The sequence below is a fragment of the Thunnus thynnus genome, chromosome 11 (assembly GCF_963924715.1).
Source record: "Thunnus thynnus chromosome 11, fThuThy2.1, whole genome shotgun sequence".
NCBI classification, from domain to species: domain Eukaryota; kingdom Metazoa; phylum Chordata; class Actinopteri; order Scombriformes; family Scombridae; genus Thunnus; species Thunnus thynnus.
Window position 1 is genome coordinate 17,675,880 of NC_089527.1, and position 24,737 is coordinate 17,700,616.

Here is a 24,737-nt window from a genome sequence, read left to right on the forward strand (position 1 = left end):
AATAATAAATGATGTTATCACCAGGACAAGTAAGATTTTTTTTACTTAAAAATGAGCCGATTTGCATTTCATTTGTCTTTAAATTGATGTTATTGAGTTTATTTGGCATTTTTTCATGAACGCATCATGTGGAGCATCTTTACAGAAATACAGACCTGTTTTATCAGTGAGAGGGCTCCAAACAAAAGTTATATATAGTAGAATATTTCAATCTCACTGTGATCAATTTGAAATGATCCCAATTACAAGATTATGCTTAACAGAAAGTCCTCTTTGTCGTCACTCCACACATTTGAGACAATTCATTTAAACTGGAGCCTCTGGCCTAGTGTGTCCACTGATTGGTCCAGAGCATGGACCAAAAAAAAAAGGAAAAAAAAAAAGAAAAAAGTTGCGGATTGAAAGGTCCATTTAATGTGAGACTTACTTCAAGTGGCAAAAATGACAGAGCCAAAAAAAGTTAAATTAAGCGCAAAGATAATGGGCGACACTGTGAATGGAGCTGCTCGATGTGTTACTTTTATATCAGTCGTAAATGGATCTGATATATATATATATATATATATATATATATATATATATATATATATATATATATATATATATATATATATATACTGACTCCACAATAAAAATTTGGTTGGGATGACTTTGCCATTTAGTAGAAGGAGGAAAATCTTTTTGGGTTTTTGTATCTTAGTTAGATACACTTAAAACTGTTGCTATGTTTCTATTCGACAGTCAGCAGAACTGACACATCATAAGGAAACCTTGCCCATGTGAAAATGTGTGAAGGACCAGTACAGACTACAGGGGTAAGGATAAACCTCAGAACACATTTAAAAAAAAAAAAAAAAAAAAAATGCAAAAACAAAAAACTGTAATTGATTGCAGATTGATTGGTTAATTGCTCTGCCTTGATCACTGGAGTTAAATCGCGTCATTTGAAAAATTATTGAACAGGGATATCAAATTAATGATTTAATAAGGTATGCAATTAAAATGGGGTGAATATTAACTCAATGTGCACTTAATTGGAATTTCAGTGTGAAGGAAATGCTCGCAGCTGTCAGTAAGAGGTGTGGCTTTAGCTTGTGAGTGTGCGTGTGTGTGTGTGTGTGTGTGTGTGTGTGTGTAAATGCTCCCTCTGACTGTCAGTGATAGGCCTTCCCAGTGATAAACAGCAGATGGCGATAACTGAATGCAGGTCCTGTAATCAAACAGCTCTTCAGTATGTGGCCCGGAGCTCTCATGAGGTCAGTCCGGGGGCAGCTAAGCCTATGAGAAAACTGAAGCACACGGGTGTTTAAAAATGGCTATTTATTAATAAATGAATTGCTATTTGGTTTTCTCCTGGATTCTGCTACACATGGATTGAGATCCACACCAGATGGCGATATTATTAAAGGAATCTTTGATGTTAACAGGACGCAAACTGCAGTGCCAAAAATGTTCTCAGCAGCAATCCCCGTACAAATGAAGACCACAAATAGGCTGGGAAAAGCTCTTCCTAATGACAAACAAAAGTTAAAACTACAATACTTCCAGGAAACCAACAAAGGACTCAAAATTACAACTGAAATGCCAGTGTAAAACCTAACACCTCTCCCTTTATTAACTGTATGTATCCGCACTGGTGGCAGATAGGATGAAGTTCATCCTCAACTTCAGTTACTTTAAACAAACCATAGTTAACTCTTTTAACAATACTTTCACAGATACCCAGAGGGAAGTAGAGCAGCAGCATCTCTGAATGTGTGTTTGTTTATTGTCTTGCTCACAGGCATTTCAGCAGGGTGGAAGTGTGCCAGCATGGTCACCTTTGCAGGTGAGGTGAAATATTTTTAGTGCTCCTACATGACCCTAAATCACACACATGCTCTCAGTTCTCCACCATTAAACATGCCAAAGCATCTACAAAAAAGTCTCTTAAAATCTTTTTTTTTTTTTTAAATTATGCCCCACTTCATGACTGACATTCACAGTTTTTATCTGGAGAATGGTATGTGGCTTGATTCAGCTGTAATGTCTCAAGAGAGATAGCTTTGCACTTTTAGTTCATTTAATAGTTTTGGAAACCCCAGAAAAGCAAGAAGTTTCAGTGTCATTCAAGGCAACACAAGGTCAGAGTCTCCAGTATCCCCATATATTGCAAAGATCTAACAGACTGAACATAAGCAGTGAGTGACAAGTTGAACATATGTCAATACACCTATATTTACTTGATCACCGCCCACTTTCTTACCTGGCTATTGGAGTTGAATTTCCATTTAGAGTGAGTGAGATGTGAAATGGACAAAATGTAAGAAAAAAAAGTCCTGGTGAGTAAGCCCACTCTCATGAGTCAGAGCCCAATAAAAAACCCCATAATAAAATAGTTGTATAATCTGCAATGACAGCATATACCTCACAAAACATTGTACACACAGAAACCTTGATATCTGCTCTTTTAATGCTTAAGAGGCTAAACTCTGGAGGGCTGACGCGTCCACGTTAACTAACGCGCATGTTTTTATGAACGAGGAGGACGAGCTGCTGACCGACCAGGAATATAAACATGTGACCGCTGTGTGGTCGCTCAGTTACTGCTACACCTGACAGGATTACACACACACTGCGGAGGTCTCTGCACTGACAACGGTGAACATCGGGGAGAAGAGGATGGACACGAAGGACCAGGGGGCTCACATAGAGCCGCTGCTGCCAACGGTAAAGAGCTCTGGTCTTGTGGGCCAAATATTTACTTATGTAGATTAATATTTCAGGACGCCTGTTTTATCCAGACTGTCAAGCTCAATCAGTGTGTGCTATGTGGAGACTAATGGTGAAATTGCAACTGATGTGTTTAGTCGACAGCTTTCCGGGTGATGAAATAGAGTAGCTACCTGTGGGACTAAAAGCAGTTACAGGTGACTTACAGAAGTGTGTTTAGTGACAGAAAATGATTTTTTTTTCTCAAACCAAGAGGAATGAAAGTATGCTAGTTCACAATATTGCATTACTGGTCATTTTATTTAATCAATCAATTAGCCAACATGATACTTAATCTTTATATATGATGGGAAAGCTACTTTATACATTTTTTAAAAATATTTTGCAGAAGTGATGTCTCATCACTTTGCGCTTGGCCTATATAATTTTATATGACTAATCCCTCTTGAGCCAGATGTCCTTTTAAAATAGTTAATTCAAACAGAGTTGACCTTGCGCTACCTTATTATGTGAATTAATGGTGGCATAGATTAAGCTTTATATAAAATGGGGTAATGTGGCATGAGGTGATGCTGCTCTGACACTAAGGCTGCACAAATGTACATTTAAGCGACTGACTCACACAGGAATATGCTCACAAAACAACATTTATGTTGAAGAAATGATAAAACACTATCCAGATAAAAGGAAATAAAGTCTCTCCCCATGGGCCCATTCCCACTGGCCTTTGCTGGTGATTTTGAGGGAGATTTGTTGTCATTATCCATTTGCTGTTCATATCAAAACAGATTTTTCCATTAAGCTGAAGGCTTTGGACTGACAGGCTTTTGGCTAAGAGTTTCTTTGCTCTACTTTGAGAGCTGTGTGGCTTTGGCTTCAAAACATCAGGTCGCAACCTGACCTTAGAAGTCAGTGAACATTTGAGAACCTAAAACATAGCGTTTTAGAATTAATCTTTCATCTGATTTGAAGCACACATGTTTGAATGTGAAAATGTTGGCTTATTCCTGAGGTTTGGAACTTTTTAAATTTTACTGAATACTGAAATAGTCATGTTACAAACTAATGTTTTGATTTATTGTCTTTCAGGCTCGCCCTTCCTTTGGCTCATCAGTGAAGCGTAGAAGTTTGGTGAGTTAGATTCCTGCGATTTATCACCTCTGTCATTATGAGGATCAATGTTAGTATGTGGAATCTGTCAGGATCAACTTGCACATGAAAATGATTATTTTTGTTGCATTATCTGAGATCAAATTCTGAAGAGCTCTAGTAGAAGTAAAACAGACTCACTGGTGTAGCTGCAGAAACACTGTATTTGGAGTAACCAAGTTGATTTGATGCAATATGACCAGTTTATCTGTTTACTTCATGAAGAGGAAAGAGAGAGATGGCATGGTATGACTCAAGCTCTGTCTTTGATAAGATGCTGCTGGGCAGCAGTGATGATGTCACGGCTGTAATCTCATGAGCACCATGGTGGCTGTGTCGATAGATGCTCGTTCACAAATTACAGTTGTTTAACACGACAGAAGGGTATCAGCATCTATCAGGCATGGTGTGAAGCAGGGTAAAGGAGCTTTAGCAGAGTGTGTTGTTCTCTGACTAAACTGATTATATATGGCAGAGGACACAGAGGGAGAGCTCATGCACTCTGAAAACTTGGACGCTCCTTGGATTTTCAACTACCAGGTAGGACAAGGCCTGATACCAAAGATATTCACTGTTGTTATATTAAGACTAATGTGCTGAGACTTTTATTGATGCAAAGGACATATTGAAATTGCTGTATGGTTAATAGAGAGCTAGGTGCATGCTCTTACAGGGCTTTTAGGACATTCTGTAGATAGAGACCTTTCTCTCTAAGCCTGATAAAACTGACAAAAGTGCAGAAGTAAAAAAGAGCTTTTCCCTGATGACCATTACTGATCCATCTTGTGGCTTGGAGATATTAAGTCTGCCAAATTTGGCCTCAAAGCTGTCAAACACCTCAAATAACTTCTGAAAGAAATTTAGTACTAATGTGTCCTCTTACAGGATGTTGTTGAAGTTTACAGGAGAAACATTTAAGGATTATGGTGCATTTTGTGCAACATGAAAGCCTGTGCAGTTAATGATATTGCTGCCACTCATGGTTCCAAAATGGCCACAGCCATCTGTAGGGGTCAGATCCAAGTGTGTGCCACATCCTATGATATCCCTTCAGCTGTGTGGTGTGCCAGTCCTGTAACATGATTTTGTGAGTAACTGGCTGTTATTCTTCCTCACAGTCTTAGTTTATTGATCTGATCTTCTTCTGGTCCTGTTTTGCCTCTTGGAAACATCCTAGCATCTATTTGTCCAGTCAATCCCTTTCAACAGCTCACCCACTAAACAGCAGGTTTTATACAGAACCATCATGGAGTTGCTTCAAGTAGATCTTTGCTTCCAGAGGGCTTTGGTTACATCTATAAGGGAGTAAAATATATCATGTCTTCCTACAGAGACAACTTTCCTTCTGAGAACAGAGTATATTGTAATTTGTAGTTAAGGCACTGGACAGTAATAGTTTTTAGAAACACCACCACTGCATGTAGCACAGTGCACATTTAATATAAGCTAATGTGGGATGTGTTTTAGTATCAAATACAGACAGTTTTAATCTGAGCAGGGATGTTGAGCCATGCCCTGTGTATTTGTAGACAGATTATCAACATCAGCCTTGTGGCCTGGCCAGCCCATGTGGCACTGCAGCTGTGAACAGCAGTGCCTTTCATTAATATAATGCCTTGATAGTCAACCGGTGGTCAAGATCGCTCAGGGAAAAGCTGATATCAAGCAAGCTTTCAGGATTAAAACACCTAATAAATGCTTTGAATCGGTTTGGCTGCGGTGAGGAACAGACAGTCTGTGTGAATCAGTAAAGGCAGATGTGTCTGTTTTGCTGTCTCTACTCCAGCGTTTGCTGCTTGGATTCACAGTAAATGACAGTGTCAAATTAATTTTACTCTTACTGTAAGTCTATACCACTGCTGAACTAATCAACATAAGCATGGTGCCCAGCTCAGATAAATAATCATGTCTATTGGCAGTCACACATTTCACAGATTGTTCAGCAAACGCTGTAGCAAATCTCGTTTGAGGGCTTGCAATAGTATGGTGGTGTTCCTTTAATTTAAACAGATTTTATATTGATGTATCTATTTATAAGGGTATCAACAAATTGCCACATACTGAAAAATATAATTTAAAAAGGATACATTCTGTTTTTAACCATGCCAGTGAGCATGCTCTGCTCTGTTGGTCATCCCATAGTAATGTCAGTCATTCAGTCTGCCAGTCCAACACTTTGGTCTGAAGTGAATAATCCAGACAAATGGACGACTGGATTTCCTTGACAATTGGTACAGAAATTTATGGCCCATAGAGGATCATCAACTAATTTTGGATTGCCATTACCTATATTAGCTTAAGCATGCAGGCTGTATCCACATGCTAATGTTAGCATGCTAATATGCTGCTGTTTGATGTTAGCATGTTACAAACTCTAGCGATGCTAACTCTTTACATTAATACAATGCAAAGGCCAACATCACTACTAAAATTTGCTATTGCTAATGTAATTGTTAGCATGATATAGCCTGACTATAGCTGAGGCTGATGAGTTGAGCCATATGACAGTCTGAGAGTTGTCTAAAATGGTCACTGTACACATTCCCTTTTGATTTAGTATCATCAAGCCGAAAAGTAATGTCTCACCGCCACAAAGTTATCAACTAGCTTTTATATGAAGTGTTTCATATACCAAGCTAAAGAGCCAGACATTCTTTAAGAGTTGGTGAAGACCAAAACGGACCTAAAACAAGAGATCCATGGAGAAATGGATTCATCAGGTGGCCAGAAACACGACTCCAAATGACTACTATCCTGTACCATGTCTGCAGGATGTGCAAATAAATAGAACTGATTCCTAAATGTTTGCAAAGCTATTACAGGCAATAATACTGTATGTTTGAGGTATTTTTCAGCTTGGTGTTAAGTTCAGCCTCCAAAGGTTTTAGAAATTCTTCTCATATTTATAAGCAGCTTAGATTTTTTTTCCTAATGTGTTCATAAGTTTGCCTCAAAAATTTCTGCTTTTTCCACTCTGTACCATAAAGGCACATATTTAACAGGTTGTAGGCAAAATGGACTGTTGGTTTTGCGAGATACAGTAGTGTCCATTATCTTCACCTCAGTTCACAGTAGCCTCTTTATCTATCCACACTGGTTATGCCACCTTTGTGCTGTCTGGTGCCTTTATTAGTGTGCCCATTCACTGTTTGAGGCTATTTATCTGTGAATGTTCGTGCCGAGTCGTAACAGCCTGTTGGTGTTCATACTCAGAATACATCTGTGAAATGTTGCAAAGCTGCAATATAATGAATATATAAAAGAGGTATAAAAGATGTAAAAGCAGGTGTTGAGTTTTTATCCTGGTATGTTACATGGCAAATAATGCCCTCTGTGAGTTTTTCCGATTCTCTCTTACACCTCCTTCCTCTTATATTCTTTCTCAAGTATTACATAAGCAGACAGGCGTTCTCATCACAGAGTGCTGGTTTTCTCAGTGATTTGACTCTAATCAACTAGATCCATGTGCGCTGAGCCACCTCCTGCTATGGCAATGACTGCCTGTCCTGCTGCATTTCTCGAGTGAAGCTATCAAAAAAAAAGGTAACCGGAAGTCGTTATCTGCCTGTTAACCTCTGTCACGTGTGGAACAGGTGTCCAGGACTTATGAGGGGGGTATCAGCCTGCTGGTGCTATAGAACAGGAAGCTCAATTGGAAATCTCTTATGCACATACAGCCTTAATGACATTTTCAGCGAGCGGTCATTCAGTATTCTCTCTTGTAATCTGACAAAAGCTCTGTACTGAGGATTATGTTCTTTTTGCAAGGCTTGCTGTCTATCATTTCAGTGCCTGAATATATATGTGGTCTGTTAAAATAACATGGAAAATGCGGTTTGGATAACCCCTATGTGGAGCCCTGCTAATGTGCATGGCTGTTGCAATGAGAAGGTAACAGAATATTACAGTGATCATCATGAAACAGTGTAATTTCAATTTGGATTATAGCCTGACATATTGTTTTGTCTTTCTCCTCCAATTAAGGACAAGTGTGGGTGATGGTAAAAATACAGACAAATCAAAATTAATTAAAAAAACAAAAAACTGCTTGTTAAGGAGAATGCTAACTTTTTAAAATGAAGTCAAGCAAAGCATCGATTCACCTTTTGTCCTGTTAGCAAAGTGCTACAGGTCACTGTGAAGGAAGTGCCTTGAACAGAGGTGAAACTTTTATTGTAGGAGGGTAATTTACTGTTCCCAAAAGCTTTATGTTGGGGGTAAGAAGATACTCTTTCCTCTTCTAGATGACATGTGCAATTAGTTTCTTTGGCAACCGTGCTATTCAGTTGGATAATGTGTTTGTTTATGATGTCCTCGACTGCGAGGGAACACCAAGTCAACAAACATTTAATTTCATGCAAAGTTCAGGATACTACAGAAGTATACTGTAGTTTTCATGTTCCAGTTCTACATGTGTTGTTGGTAAGATATTATATAACTGATGGTTGAACATGTGCGTCTGTTTGTTTCTGTGTGTTCAACAGAGGAGTGATGATGAGGCTGTGGTGGACAGAGGAGGTGCACGGTCCCAACAGGGAGCCAACTTTGAGGAGGAAGATCTTGAAGGTATCTGGATTGACACTGAATGCATCTGGAATACAAAAAGCCTCAAGCAGCAAAAGGCTGCTGCAGCTGAGTCCGCCTACTCTGCCCTCAAAACTGCTGCTTTCCTCTTGACAGATATTTCATAGTTAAACGATAAGAGTAGAGTGGGAGGCAGAAGCTGTGGGTGAGCTGAGTTTGAATCGGTAATGTCATAATCACTGAAAAACATGAAGAAGCACAACAAAGATACAGTCAGATTTAGATACTTTGGACAGCTCAATGCTAGAAGCTTTCTTCTTCTGTAGCTACAGACACAGATAACAAAACATAGCTTTTCAGTGGATTTAAAAGGCTTCAGCTTTTTAGTTTTAAGTGTAAAGTTCTAGGCTATAGTTAAAAAAACAAGCCTGTTGTGTTACTTATAACTTTAAGGGAATCACAAGCCCCTATTGTATGTTCAGTTAAGACACATGGCCATAATGCAGGAAGCCTATATCTACAGTATGACACTGTAAGCGTGGGTAGGCTACTGTGTATATCATGCTTGGTTGTTGTGTGTGTTTGCTGATCACACTGCAACAGTGAATCTGGAAACACATTTCCACAGGATATTAGAACTATACTTTAACTGAAAACATATCATTTGAACAGGAAACTGTTTCAAGGACTCTACATAGTTGTTGTCAGGTTCATTGTTAGGCTATTGTTAGGTTCATTGTTAGGCTACCTTGATGCTGCAGAACACATGAGGATGCTCTTGAGACATCTAAACAGTTGTGAAAAAAGATTATACTGTGTATGGCAATTCTTTAAAAATGCAATATTGAACCCAAATTGAATTTACCAAATAAATAAAAAAGGTTCAGCAGGTGTACAAAATACAATGCAGAACAACAGCCTATTTCCTGTTAGAGAAGTTATAATTGTTGAAAAATCCTGTACTTTAACATTGACAAGTGTCCTTCTATCTGCTTAATTATAATGTATTAAATGCTTGTATACTGCTTATAAATGCTAAATAAGGGGACTTAAAGTACTTAAGTACTTAAGTTACTAGTGTTATGCATTTATCAAGCACTCTGGCATAGCTGTACCAATCATTCTGAAGAGCACTCTATGTACTGTATGTGTCTGAATCTTCATGCCATACTGCAGTGAGATGAGTGGGATGACTCTGTCTCATACCTGCATAAACACCAACATGGACACACAGTTTTAAAGACATTTAAAAGGTAAAAGGAAACATGAATCAATAACCAGGCAACACAAATTTACACAACTGCTATGAGTAGATAGGTAATTTACAAACAATGACAGTATGCAATCATAAAGTCCCCCAATATTCAAGTGCTACATTACATAACTACATTTTACACATTAAGTAGTTGAACTGTAAATTCACACTTTCTTTGTCAAAGCAGCCATATGCACCCACTTCATGCAGTATGCTTTCATACAGTGTATAGCCTAAATGAAAAAATATATAACTACTATACTATATTATACAGTATACACTATAATTTCATGCCATACAATATTTCATCATTTTTTAAAATGAGTCTATCAGATATGCTGCAACATTTGTTTATACTTCCATTCATAATTAAGGTCATATGCCACTGCTGACCAAAAACACTATTCATACATGTTTTCACAACTGATATAAAATTAATTTTGACGCATGTCAATGTGGTAAAATGAAGGCACATTACATAATAGTTACACATGGACCCTAAAGATGACGTAGACATAAGAGGGCTTTTCCATCAAGATGGTACAGTGGATTATTATGGCTGGTCACACATGTGTGTGCATGCATGTAGATTTTTGTTTTAGAGAAAAACTTCCCAATATTAAATATCTTATCACCAAATCTTTCAAATGAGATGTTTCCTTTCAAGCCTTTTACCCTAAAGAGGTATCTATTCCCAGTTTGAGTTTTCCCAGAACCAAAACTTGCTTCTAGAAAACACCTCAAAAACCTTTTATTTATATATTTATATGGTGACATGGTGATTCTGATAATGGTTCATTGTACAGCCGTAACAGGTGGTGTTTATGCTGAATGTTGCATCATATATAGCAGCGTCATTACATTATTGCGTATTGACTATTTGAACAATGCACTTCATCACAGTAAAAACACTCAGGATGTAGCAAAAATCCATGAAAAATAATATAAAGCTTAATGGAGTAACACAAAGAAGTAGTGCTTAACCATGATCAGTGAAATCATTGTGATTATCTGTAAAGCTTCTGAGAGCACACTAACACACACACACACACACACACACACACACACAAACACACACACACACACACACATCGCAGATGATCCTCCTCTAACCTCTGTGTGGAACGTGTTCCCAGGCCACAGGACTCTCTATATCGGGGTCCATGTCCCCATGGGCAGTACCAGACATCGCAGCCATCGCAGGCGTCACCATGGAACCAAACACAAGCGGAGGAGCAGGGACCGGGCCCTCACCTTGATGGAGGGAAGAGAGTCTCCTGTTTATGGTACTTTAGAAGCATGGACTTGCTTATATTATAGCATGCAAACACAGTAGTTGTTCCTTTGTTCACTGTGTCTTCCTAATTTAAGATATTCAATATGACCATTTCAGTTTGGACTACTCACTGCAATTCTTTGTGTTCCCAGACACTCCCTCCCAGAGAGTGCAGTTCCTGCTGGGGACAGAGGATGATGATGAGCATATTCCTCATGACCTCTTCACAGAGATGGATGAGATCTGTGTGAAGGAGGGAGAGGATGCTGACTGGAGGGAAAGCGCCAGGTAATTGTAGACTGTCATGTTATTAACACAGCATCTGCACACAATCATAACATACATGTCATTACTAAGAGCTCTGATTGAATGAACTGGTCATGCTGGTGATCCCACTTATACTGATGAGAGATGTAGCTGTGTGTCATTGTGTGTACATAAAGTAATTGCAATTCAGTGTTGTAATGGCTGCGGCATTAACTTATTACTTTCTTTCTCTGATAATTGTTGGTGTTAATCAAGATGTAGAATATACTGTATTTAAATTATGCCTTTGCAAAATGATGGTATTATGTTACCATGGTAAATTGGACATATTTTATTTACAGTGATACCCTGACAGGACGCACTAAGGAAGTAGAGAAAATGAGTAAATCTGAGAGAGAGAAAGAGATATTGAGCTAAATGGGGGAAGAGAGGAACTGAGATCATTGAACTTTGTAAATGCAGCTACAGCGGATGGCAGGCCAGTTTGCTGACTACTGGCCTCTCCTGACTCCGTCTCTAACTCCTGTTACAGGTGGCTGAAGTTTGAGGAGGATGTTGAGGACGGAGGAGAGCGATGGAGTAAACCCTACGTAGCCACTCTGTCTCTACATAGCCTGTTTGAGCTGCGCAGCTGTATTATCAACAGCACTGTGCTGCTCGACATGAGGGCTAATTCCATTGAAGAGATTGCAGGTAACTCATTCACTGGTACCAAGTCCCAAACTTATCGGGACTACTAAAGACATCTGAACTCAGAAAAGATTGTCTTGGTGACCATTAACAAATTTGGAATGTTTCTTACTTGGTAAGATTTTACCTTTGAGGGAAGCTTTTGTCTTACTTCTCACTTTTGCACTACATTTAAGTCACACAGAACAAATGCTTCATATAGAACCCTGAAACATTAATGCAAACAGCTCATCTGCGTCTTCTGTAGATATGGTGCTGGACCACCAAGAGTTATACTCACCACTGGGGGACGTGCTCAGAAAGAAAGTACGTGAAACACTGCTGAAGCAGCACCATCACCAGAACCAGAAGAAGCTGGCTAACCGTCTGCCAATTGTACGGTCCATTGCTGACATGCGACGGACATCTGAGCAACACCTGGACAAGAATGGTGAGGAAATCAGAGGGCTGTGATAACGAACTCTTTTGTAGTGGTTTCTTAAACTGGGGGCTGAAAGATACATCTGAGGGGTCATGAGATGATTAGCAGGATAGAAAAGTAGAAAAACATGTTTCTGCTGCAAAAATACATATTTTAGCCATGCTAGTGGAAGGTATTTCATCATTAGTTCACCACTATTGGATGGATAGCCATGAAATTTTGTGCAGACATTCATGTTCTCCAAAGGATGACTCATACTGACTTTAGCGATCCCCTTATTTTTCCTTATGCACGACCAGCAGGTCAAAGTTTTTACGTATTCAGTAAAATATTTCAACATTTACAGTATAATTTTGGTACAGATATCCATAGTTCCCAGAAGATGCATGACTTTGGTGATCCCCTGAGCTTTCTTCTAGCCCTACTATGGGCTTATGGTTTAGAGTGATACCATGTTCCCCGCAGAATGAATTGTAATGATGATTCCTTAAAGATCCCCTCCAGACTTGTCGTAAGATATTGATGAATATGTAAATATTCATTTCAAAAGTTGAACTGCTGGACCAAAGATTTTTCCTCCTTCACTGTGAAGTCCATTCTCAGTGTATGTGCACTGCGAATGGACTTTCTCAGTGCACATACACCACAATTAGCCTCAAAACAAGTTGTGATGTCACAAACCATGTTATTCGGTCCACCCCTCAAACTCAGATTTTCAATGAGCACAGATAAACTTTCTCCCTTGAGCAGATGAATATGAAAGCTGCCCTCTAGTTTCAAATTCTGCACATATATCATTCTGTACAGTGAAGCTCAAACATCCAAGTAGAAGTAAGCAAAACATATTTTGAGTTGGGGGGATTTTGTACATTGAAGTCTGTTTACTGGTTTTGGAGAGTACTACTGCATATGGTAAGAAATTTGGATAAAGCTTTTTGTTGACCCAAAGGGAGCTGCACAATGTCTGATGTTGGTTGGGCCTGAAAACTACAAGTTTGAAGATGAAAAAAGTTATAGTTAGTGGAAAGAGGTGGGCTTATCATACCTGGTTCTGTAACCCCCTCCTCATCTCTGCTTGAGGCTAGCAGCTCTGATAGTAGATCTGCTTCTGATCAACCAAGGAGCATTTGATGGTATTATCAGCTGTTAAAATTCAATTTTGTTCCGAGATCTTTGTAACTCCTTTGTCACTCCCCTGTTTGGATTATCCAGGTCAGATGTCATCGTCTCAGCCTCAGTTAGCTAGTACAGACGGGAAAGGAGACAACAGAGAGAACAGTGCTGTGGACTTTAGCAAGGTATGTACAGTTGCAGTGCAATGCATACTGTGTTTCTCAAGATATGGGTATAATGTTTTGGTTACTATTATATCTGTGGACAATGGGACTGATCACACTTTGATCAGAGTGAGAATTACCATGTGGAGCTGTCAGGATTAGGCAAACTTTAATTCTCACTGATAGTATGTCGTATTTGATGAATATGAGCAGAATTGTGTATTGTCAACAATGAACAGGAGATCCTTGTTGGTATTAATAATGGAAAGGTCATCCAGTAAGGGATTAGGATTATAACCGTGTTGAATATGATAAAAGTCATTAACCCTCTGACAACCACACATAACAAAGACAAAAATAAAATTGTTAAAACTTTTTGCATAATGTATATGTTTTTGACCTTTCATGTGCTTTGTCCTGTTCACTGAAACAATTATAAAAGGTGCTTTGCTTACTTTGAATGTAGTTTTAGAAGTGTTGAATGAACGTACCAAATCAGTCATAGTAGCTTTTTTCTTAAATATGCAACTTCTCTTACAAGTTATATATTTCTGGGCCACGATGCAACCACAATTATCTCTCTGCAGCAGCTGTGGATTAGTATTTACTTGATGCACATAGCATAATAATCATTATTACCTGTAAGAGTTTAGGAATCAGCACTATGCCAGTGTTTATGTAAGTCATGACCCATCAGTGTATCAAAAAAATCTCTTGGATTGCTCTCAACAGCCGCACTAGAGCCATATGAACTCTATGAAGGAACAAATAACACTCAAGTCAACACTTGTCAACTCCACATAATTAACACTGAAAAATCAACACCTTTAATATTCCAAAATTGGTTGCACTATGCATTCCAAGTGCACCAAAGACTAGAAAGCAGATGTACTGTACGAGGATCAGTTAGGGTCAGCTTTTATATGCTTTTAGGCATCATAAATGTATACAATAATAGATAACCCAATCCTTATAAAATATTATGTAACAGATCATACTAACATCTGTATTTAAATAATCTTTTGGAATATGTCATTGTAACACATTTTATTGGGGGCTTAATGTGAGGATGGACTGTAAAAATAATAACTTATTTATGGTATGCACTTTCGAAGATTAATTATTATTATTTTACTTGTCAAAGCATGCTCTCAGTCAAAGCCGCTTAGATGATAAGCTAACCAGAAAGGTTGTCAATGCCTTTTGTATGATACTCTAAAGACTGTACTTTGTGTCGTCTTTTAGATAGACCTACATTTCATGAAGAAGATCCCAACAGGAGCAGAGACGTGTAACGTCTTAGTGGGAGAGCTGGAATTTCTGGACAAGCCAGTGGTGGCGTTTGTTCGCCTTTCGCCGGCGGTCCTACTCAATGGGCTGGCTGAGGTCCCTATTGCCACAAGGTCACTACAAGCTGATTTAACTACACCCACTCAACCCTTTCTATAAATATCCCTTATTAAACCAGCTGAACCCTGTCTGACCTTTACAGTAAATGCGTATCTGTGTAGGTTGTGATTCAGATTTGATTTGGCAATGTATTAAAAACAGATTTAAAAAATCTTTTATCTGCTTTTGCCTTTAGGTTTCTGTTTATTCTCTTGGGGCCCTTTGGTCATGGGGCTCAGTATCATGAGATTGGAAGGTCCATTGCCACACTTATGACGGATGAGGTAAGGATAAATTAAAAAGCACCTTATTACCATGCCAACAACCTGCATATTTTATTTATTCATTAATATTTGGGAAAAGAGGCTGGAATAGTTTGAATTTCAACCAGATGCTGTATTTAGATTTTCTGCAGGCAGTTTGCATAAATTCACAGTCCAGCAGAACTCAACAAATTCCTAAAGTGATGGAACATTTCTCAGCATGAAACACAGCTCAGAGCTTTTATGACAAGCTTTTGGCGATTAGTCAGCCCTCCTGTCCTTCTTTTTGTCCAGGATTTAGGCTGCCATCCATCATCACAGAGGAAAAGATGGGCTTTGACAAAGTCCAAACTCACTGTTAGACATTCTTTGGAATGAGTAGATTTGATAAAACTGGATATTTTACAAGGGAGAATAGTGAGCCAGTGGGTGTTGTTTTACAGTGAGCAGGTTCTAAGTTTTAATATCCTAGCCTTGGTTTTGTCCATGCAGAGTTTTTTTGCAGCTGTAAATCAGCCTTCCGTACTGTATTTTTCAATTCCCAGGTTTTCCATGATGTTGCTTATAAAGCTAAAGACCGTAATGATCTGATTGCTGGGATTGATGAATTCCTCGATCAAGTGACAGTCCTGCCTCCGGGAGAATGGGACCCATCCATACGGATAGAGCCACCAAAAAATGTACCTTCTCAGGTGAGTAGGAGTTTAGGTAGTTGGTTACCTACTTTTTTTCCCTTCTTTAGATTTCTACATTTTTACATGAAAAATAATCTAACTTCTGTGCATTGTTTGTTAAACAGGAGAAGAGAAAGAGAAGTAACAACATGTTAGCAGAAGGTGATGAGGAAGAAGAGCATGGTGGTCACGGGGGTCCAGAACTGCAGCGCACTGGAAAGTGAGTGAATCAGAGAGGGAAAGACAGAATGTGAGGGTTTTCTAAACACAAGTAGAATTGCATGGAGTTTACATATAGAGATGAATACATATATTTCTAAAAAGTCTTTAAGGTTCCTCATATGTAGCTCCTGAGTTTCCAGTGCAGTGTTGTGACAGTACAGCACGCAATCTACTTGCAATTTTGTTGCAGAGCTTACAGTGCAGTTATAGATAGAGAAGGATATTGTGTAGTCTGCTTCTGTGACTGCCTTATGATTTAAACGACTGCCATTTGTGTATTCAGTGCTCAGATTTGCATCTTAGGTGTTCATAATAATTGGTCTTATGTATCTACCAGAAAATATTCTCATGCTGGCTCATACTCAGTATACTCATTTGTCATCACTCTTTCTTTATTACAGGTTTTATAGAATGCACAGATAAAAAGAATAAAGCCAGTATACTCCAAAATACCACTTTTCTACAAAATGTTCACTGTAATGCTGACTGTCTATTTCTGGGTAAAGTTGGTATGTAGTTTGCAGTCATAAAGTGGTTTCCATAGAAACAGTACAGCTTTGGGATCTCTATTTGCAGCTAGACTTTTCTATCACAGGGACATATCACACTAAGCCTTAAACCATACTCACGTGTTGAACAATGGGAAGAAGGCAGTAGAGGGAATGCAAAATCTTAAACACTTTTCAAAAATAGACCCGTCAGACTGAAACCTTTATATTTTAACTTAATTTATATTGTTGTTTCAATTTTCTTTGTAGAATATTTTTTATGCTTTTGAAAATGAAAATTTGACTTGTGTATAAATGACAAAGTTCTTTTTATATTTCCAGGTGGTTCGGTGGTCTCATTCTGGACATCAAGCGCAAAGCGCCTCACTACCTGTCCGACTACACTGACGCTTTCAGTTTGCAGTGTGTGGCCTCTTTCCTATTCCTCTACTGTGCCTGCATGTCCCCAGTCATCACCTTTGGAGGACTTCTGGGCGAGGCAACAGAAGGACGCATAGTAAAGCACCTACTATTTGCTCTAAATGTTCACAGTGTACTGCCAAGACTAACTGCACTGTAATAGTTCAGAAGTTCAGTACATAAAACAAGCAGTTTTGTTTTGCTAAACAGTTTTAAGGTAACTTTCTGTGAATCATTTCCTGTTGTCCTTTTCCATTTCCCAGAGTGCAATTGAGTCACTGTTTGGAGCCTCACTGACAGGAATAGCCTATTCCTTGTTTGCTGGGCAGCCGCTTACCATTCTGGGCAGCACAGGGCCAGTGCTTGTCTTTGAAAAGATATTATTCAAATTCTGCAAGTATGTTTTAATTTAATTTGACTGCTCACATAAATAACCCATCACTTCAAGTGCATGTCATCTATACATTGCGTAATTTTGTCATTTCATTGTTTGATGTTAATCGGCTTGCTCTGGATAAATTCTGTTGATATGAAAATACCATCTCTCAAACATGTTGATCATTAAATTATCTGATAATATGGACAGAAGGATTGCATTTCATTGTGATAATGTTCCTCCAAATCACCACATTACTACCAGTGAACATTCAATATATGATGTGGTTTTATCTTTTCCCCCCTGTCTTCACATAGGGAGTTTGGTTTGTCCTATTTGTCACTGAGAGCCTGTATCGGTCTGTGGACAGCTTTCCTTTGTATTCTGCTGGTGGCCACAGATGCTAGCTCCCTCGTTTGTTACATCACACGCTTCACAGAGGAAGCCTTCGCCTCGCTCATCTGCATCATCTTCATCTATGAGGCATTGGAGAAACTTATCCACTTGGGAGACCACTATCCCTTTAACAAAAACAACAACCTGGACAAACTCACCATGTACTCGTATGTGGACACTTATTCTCACACAATATTTTTTTTAAAGTAATGAAAAAAATTGCTGAATCTGTTTCTTGGAGGTACTGTAAATCCCTGACAGATGAGGGATTATTTTGTCACTTAATGCTCATGTGCTTCCGCAGATGTTCATGCGTTGAGCCCTCTGACCCCACCAATGGCACCCTAAAGTATTGGGAAACCAACAACATTACTGCCTCTGAAATCTACTGGGAAGCCCTGGAGGCCAAGGTACTTTCCATGCCAACTTGGTGTAAAAAAAGTAAAAAAACAAAAACAAAACAAAAATAGAATACAAATAAAACAAAAGCAAAACCAGATCTGTGAGTCACAGAGGTTAGATGCACACATCAGCAGGAATTATTGAGTTACACAAAGTACATTTAGGTTGTCCACCTTAAAGTGGCATGCTCTCCCAGATGGAGGAAGCTGGACAGAGGAGATTAAGGCCATGTGGGCTGGATTATATTGGATTACTCATTGCAAATCACTATAAAAGCACATTTTTGCACTCACTTAAGGTTTTTGTGCACATATTGGATGTTCATAAACCCAGTTTTTGGAGTCTGTTGATGCTCATGTATTGCTAATCATATGATAAATTTGAATAACTCTGCTCAATATCTATACCTTTACAGGACTGTGTTGAAAAGCAAGGGGAGTTTGTGGGCAGTGCCTGCGGCCCTCATGGACCCTACGTTCCTGATGTTCTCTTCTGGTGTGTCATTCTCTTCTTTTCTACTGTCTTGATGTCTGCCTTCCTCAAGGAATTCAAGTTCAGCAATTACTTTCCCACAAAGGTATTGTGCATCATTCATTATCGTCACACCAGTGTGCATTATGATCCAGACAAAACTACAACCTCCCTTTAACAAGGCTTTGGTTATGTAGGATGGTGCAGTGGTACACTCTAGTGGTCACATACTGGTACTGTATGGTTAACAGAGGAAAATTGCAAAATGACAGGGTCATATTTACTACTAAATAAGACTGAAACTGTTTTTTCAAAGGCATATGAAATCATTTTTACAAATTTCCCTCTCTATCAGGTGAGGTCCATCATCAGTGACTTTGCTGTTTTCTTCGCCATCTTTATTATGGTCTCGATCGACTATGCCTTAGGGATCCCTTCTCCTAAACTACAAGTTCCAAGTGTGTTTAAGGTGAGGCAAGGCCACAGAATAAATTGTTCAACAGATTTCCAAGTAACATCATCATTTTTCAACTACTAATTATGTCTAACCAATGACAATAATTTCTTATCAGCCAACCAGAGATGATCGTGGTTGGTTCGTCAACCCACTGGGGCCCAACCCCTGGTGGACGGCAGTCATAACAGTGGTCCCAGCTCTGCTTTGCACCATCCTCATCTTCATGGATCAGCAGATAACAGCTGTCATCATCAACAGGAAAGAACACAAACTTAAGGTACTTTCTGCTTCTTCTTCTGGCTGTAGTCTGCATTAGCAGAGGGCTTGTATAGCATCCTGGAGATGTGCTGATTATTTGAACTCAGTGTGTCTGAAAGTGCATCAAAATGATTCAACTTCAACTTAATTTACCGGTGTTGTCCCTTTCAGAAAGGCTGTGGGTACCACCTGGATCTGTTCATGGTGGGGGTGATGCTTGGTGTGTGCTCTCTGATGGGCTTGCCATGGTTTGTAGCAGCCACTGTCCTCTCCATCACCCACGTCAACAGCCTGAAGCTTGAATCGGAGTGCTCAGCTCCTGGGGAACAGCCCAAGTTCCTCGGCATCAGAGAGCAACGCTTTACCGGCCTCATGATCTTTACCCTCATGGGCAGCTCTGTCTTCATGACATCTGTGCTTAGGGTCAGTCTCTGCCTTTTTGTTATTTGTCTATTTTTATTTTTGTGGAGTTTTTCCTCCCTTTACTGTGACATAGAAAATCCCTCTGCAGTTATACTATATATTTATCAGTGCTTCATCCTGTCTTTTGATATTCCCAGGTTAATTGTTGTGTGCAATAAGTCTGTTAAAATATAGCAGTTAATGACACAGTACATAATGGCATTACTGAGTAATGTTTTTCTTGTCCTTCAGTTAATTCCTATGCCTGTGTTGTATGGCGTATTCCTTTATATGGGAGCATCTTCTCTCAGAGGCATACAGGTAAACTGACAATATGTTATGCAACTTCTTTTGCTCTCACTACATGTGGAACCACAAAGATGCAACGCTTTCCTCATAACATTTGATATGACTGACTGCAATTGTATGTGGTTTTAGTAGAATAAATAATTTAACTGATGTTGAAAGTTAATTGCATCACACACATAACAGTACATGTTTTACTAACAGATATTTCCTTGTTTGTCAGGCTTTATGCCCACACTAGGCAGGAAAACAGTGGTCTGGATTTCCAAAATGAAAATGCGATTATTACACACTTGAGGTCCTGTGCAAAAGTTGCACTGTAAAATATGAAACTTTTTTGAGATTATCTGCTGAGATCAGACGGAGAGCTGCTGTTTTTAAGTTTGAATTTGTAAGACCCTTCTACCAGATAATCTGTGATTCTCACCGAGCCATGATAGGGGATCGCCTCCATATTGTCTGGCTGCCCAGATAAGGTGTTAATTGGCCTCTAGTGTGTTCCCACCATTCTCAGAACACCTGATTGTTATTTAATTGCCCTGTTTTCTTTTTGTTTTCTTCACTTTGAAGTACTTTCTATTATTGGTAATAGAAATATTTTTAAATTAAGACATGTTTTATTATTATCTTTGTAGAAAAAAGATTGTTACTGCACATTTGTCTCTATATGTATTTCTGGAAATTAATGAGTTAAAAGATGCCAAAACCTGCAGAGTTGGATGATATTGCTCTGTGCTTTGTCACTATGATGAACCCTTTTACATAGTACGTGCATAGTTGTTATAATTCTCAAATGATGCAAACAAGGATGATAGAAGAATTGTTTATCATTCATCCTTTCCAGTTGTTTGACCGTCTTACACTGTTCGCTATGCCAGCCAAGCACCAGCCAGACTTCATCTACCTGCGACATGTACCTCTGAGGAAGGTGCACCTCTTCACCATCATCCAGCTCAGTTGCTTGATTCTTCTCTGGGTTATCAAGACCTCCAAGGCTGCCATTGTCTTTCCCATGATGGTGTGTAAGCAGTCCAATTATTCTATCTGCAAGTCTATTAGACCAGCACCTAATAGTTTAAAAGTGTTAGGCACCATTTCCACCTGGTATTAACATGTAATCTGTATCTGGATAAAGACATTCGATCCATGAGCATTTGCAGTTAAACCATTCTTACATCTCAATATACAAATTATCTGGGCGATGCTGGCAGACTTGTGAAAGCCACTCCATGTTTTTGTTTGTTCATTGTCATAATTTTAAAAAAAAGTTTCCTTTGACGCAATTTTGCAGGTTTGTGTTCACGATTGCGCCTCAAATGTTTTGGCTCTATTAATTATGTCATGTTGTTTTGAAATCTGCTGATTTCCAGACATTTGACTTTTACCAAAATGGTACACTGGACATATGAAAGCATATCTATCATAGCTTGTATTTCAAGGTCTTTACACCTTGTAAACAATGTGTCCATGATCTTACTCAAACAACAAGTTAGTCCAATTAGTCCGATTTGGCCCTCATTTCCATCTCCATACTCTGTTCCACTGCTCAGCAATTGCTGTTTCCACTACTGCCTGCTTCTCATTAATTTTCTTCCCCCTACCTCCTCAGCACCCCCCCTCCCCTTTATTAACGCATAGGATTTATATGGATTGAGCTGTTTGTCAATGCTGCAGGTGTTGGCTCTGGTGTTTATAAGGAAGCTAATGGACTGCATCTTCACCAAGAGAGAGTTGAGCTGGCTCGATGACCTCATGCCAGAGAGCAAGAAGAAGAAGCTTGAGGATGCTGAAGAGGTGCCATACCTTTTCACCACAACATGCATGCCAGTTTCAATGTGTTTTATGAATATTTACATGTATTTTATCTCTCTTATTTATCCTTCAGGAGGAGGATCAGAGTATACTGGCGGAAGATGAGGGAGCAGGTCAAGTGCCATTACATGGGTACAAGTAAGTTACACTGTATTGGTGACGTTTTACAAGTAACTTTGTGTGAATGTCATCCGCTGTTTCTAAATGTCATTTCATGTACAGAATATATTAATTTGTTGCAGAAAGATGAAATGGTAAATTGTTATATGCCTGCTCTTTCCACAGAGGAATACCCATCATCAACATCACGGATGAAATGTCAAAAGGTTCTTTTGGAAATACTTGGAATGCCAATGGCTAAGACATTTGAGAAAGAATGAAATCCTCAAAACATTATGGTAAGACGTTTTGCTTTGTTGAATATACAGTTTATTCACTAATAAATTCAGTTTTAAATAAACACAGCAGTCAAAATAGCCAGCTCAAGCACTATTACAAGCTTTTTATTTGTTGATAGATTGAATAAAAACTATCTGCTGCTGCAGCTAAAGGAGACGTTGAAGGAAGGGAATTGGATTTTATATATTATATACATTATATTCAGTAATAATATAACTGGGCACTAGAGGTTAATGAATTAAAAAGACAGAGTGACAATTGAAATGGTGCACAACATAAATGTAAGATAATTTCAAATTCACATGCTCCCTGGTTTATACAAATGTCTTAATAAAACAAACAACTTAATTCCACACAACCCAGGCAGCCATAAGTTTATGAGTCCTCTAGAAACAGCTCAGGGCTTACAGGTCACTTATACAAATAAAAAACAACAGCACACCAATATTTACTATGTATTGTATACTTTAATCACATAATCAAGAGAGGTTATTATTTTCCTCAGCTTTGCTAAAACTACCAGCTGTCATAGTCAATATAATGTCAGTTCAGCAGATTTTTACCTTTACAAGTACAAGTGTACTTTTTAAGTAAAAGTTTTGAATGCAGGACTTTTAGTTGTAATAGAGTATTTTTTTGGTCTTACTACATTTATCAGAGTAAGAATCTCAGCTGGTAGAAGAAGAAAGTACTTCTTCTACCACTGCTGGTATGCTGCCTGAATGCCTCATGATGTGCAAGTCAATATATGATAAGTGTATATGTATATCCACTAATTATACACCTGTCCTTTTTTTCTTGATGCAGGCAGTTACATAATTATTAGTTACACAAGTATTTCCCCACAAGACTAGAGTGCATGATGAGAGATGTGAGGTGAAGAAGATGGAGGACAGTGTTTTCAGGGTTGTGAGTCTTTGTCACTGTTCCTTCTCTGTGTTTATAAATTGATCTGTGTTTCTGCAGTTTATCAACCCTTTCGTTTAATCTTGTGAATCTCTGTGCGTAAGTGAATAACCATGTTATCTGATGTGTCACAGATTTTCTGCCTCTTCATGAACCAATGAAACCTAAATGGTACTTTTATCATCTTCTTGTGATGTTAATGTCAAATTGTACTTGCTGAATCTAGATACTGTAAGTGTTGTTATTCAAGATTCAAGATTCATTTATTATGATCATTTCATAACACAACGTTGTATAATGAAATGTGGTTTGTATTCTGAATGTAAACTGCAAAAATGGAAAGACAGAGAGACTGTTTTCTTTTTTTTTTGAGCCAATTTGTATTTATTTTGTAATATAGTTTGTATTTTGAAATGCATCCATATAAATTTCTCCTTGAATTCTTTATTTAGACATCATTTCCCTGTAGTTCTTTGTAGACATTCAGTGTGATGTGAAATGAGGTCCTAAGGTCATTCTAGACCACAGAATTTTTGATAAGCCATACATAAATGTGTACACGATATTGTAAGATGAAAAGTTAGCAAAATACACATTTCTGAGGTCTACTTTTGGGATGGGAAACTATCTCATCTAATGATTGTGACTGACAAACCTAAGATGGGAACGAGTGCTTTAAAGTGTTTACAAAAGGGCAATATACATCACATGAGAACCAAATGCAATAGCATAGCATTTTTCTAGCTTTTTGCTAGAATGCCAATAATTAATTTATATAAGAAATGATTAAGCTATATTTTTTTTGTGGAATAAAATGAATATGTTTACTACAATTACCTTGTAACTTAACACACAGTATTTTGCCTCCTTGTATCAGTATATTGCTTCTATTGTAAATGTTAATTTGAATTTTAATGATCCTATAATATATTTTAATGTTGGTATAAAATTTAGTGTTTCATAAACTAAGAACCTCCATCAGACAATGTGTTTGATCCTAATAAATCTTCAACGTCTATGTTTTTGTTACAGATCTGAGGATTACAATTAAGTTATAGTATTTGATTTTAAAACAATGTAAATGTAAAAAGAGCTGGGGGTTCCTTTCAGACATACATTTAGAAATACAATTTTATTACATATGTATATCTTGTCAGTGTTATTTTAGCTTAATAAATTTCTAAGAGCACTGTTGTTTGTCTTGTCATTGTCACACATATACTCAATCCTAAGCACATGTGCACAGAAACAATGAACAGATGGGTAATGCATCTGCATTTTAGCTAATTTGGTAGCATATAAATTCATGTATGAAGTAACTGTGAATTAACAATCCTCCACTGAGTGTGAACTCTTAATGGTGAGCAACAGGAATTGATGATATATCCCACATTAATGCATGCATTTAGATCATGACTCATGCATCAGTTACATGTTAGTTAAACATGTGTTTTGCACCCTTATTAAGAATTATCAACAGGTGTTTGATCCGCAATCAAAAATCCTTTACAAACACATTTTATCA

General features: G+C 38.2%; 1 protein-coding gene across 1 annotated transcript; it reads left to right on the top strand.

Moving 5' to 3' along the window:
- Positions 1-2,545: 2,545 nt before the first annotated feature.
- Positions 2,546-24,401, top strand: slc4a10b (solute carrier family 4 member 10b). Its single transcript, XM_067603471.1, has 26 exons — positions 2,546-2,709; positions 3,802-3,843; positions 8,346-8,427; positions 10,777-10,926; positions 11,069-11,204; positions 11,716-11,876; positions 12,121-12,303; positions 13,507-13,592; positions 14,817-14,974; positions 15,157-15,244; positions 15,769-15,915; positions 16,023-16,117; positions 16,950-17,124; positions 17,291-17,424; positions 17,721-17,966; positions 18,104-18,209; positions 18,617-18,778; positions 19,028-19,141; positions 19,245-19,406; positions 19,559-19,810; positions 20,042-20,110; positions 20,940-21,113; positions 21,770-21,889; positions 21,981-22,045; positions 22,193-22,305; positions 23,114-24,401. The coding sequence occupies exons 1-25, from the start codon at positions 2,662-2,664 to the stop codon at positions 22,266-22,268; spliced, it is 3,231 nt and encodes a 1,076-aa protein (XP_067459572.1). The 5' UTR covers positions 2,546-2,661; the 3' UTR covers positions 22,269-22,305; positions 23,114-24,401.
- The last annotated feature ends 336 nt before the right edge of the window (positions 24,402-24,737 follow it).

Bases quoted from the DNA above. Each gene is read 5' to 3' on its own strand.
- slc4a10b (XM_067603471.1), top strand. From the start codon at position 2,662: ATGGACACGAAGGACCAGGGGGCTCACATAGAGCCGCTGCTGCCAACG. The intron at 18,779-19,027 runs GTATTGTGCATC...CCTCTCTATCAG, and splicing joins GCAATTACTTTCCCACAAAG to GTGAGGTCCATCATCAGTGA. The intron at 20,111-20,939 runs GTAAACTGACAA...CATCCTTTCCAG, and splicing joins CTTCTCTCAGAGGCATACAG to TTGTTTGACCGTCTTACACT.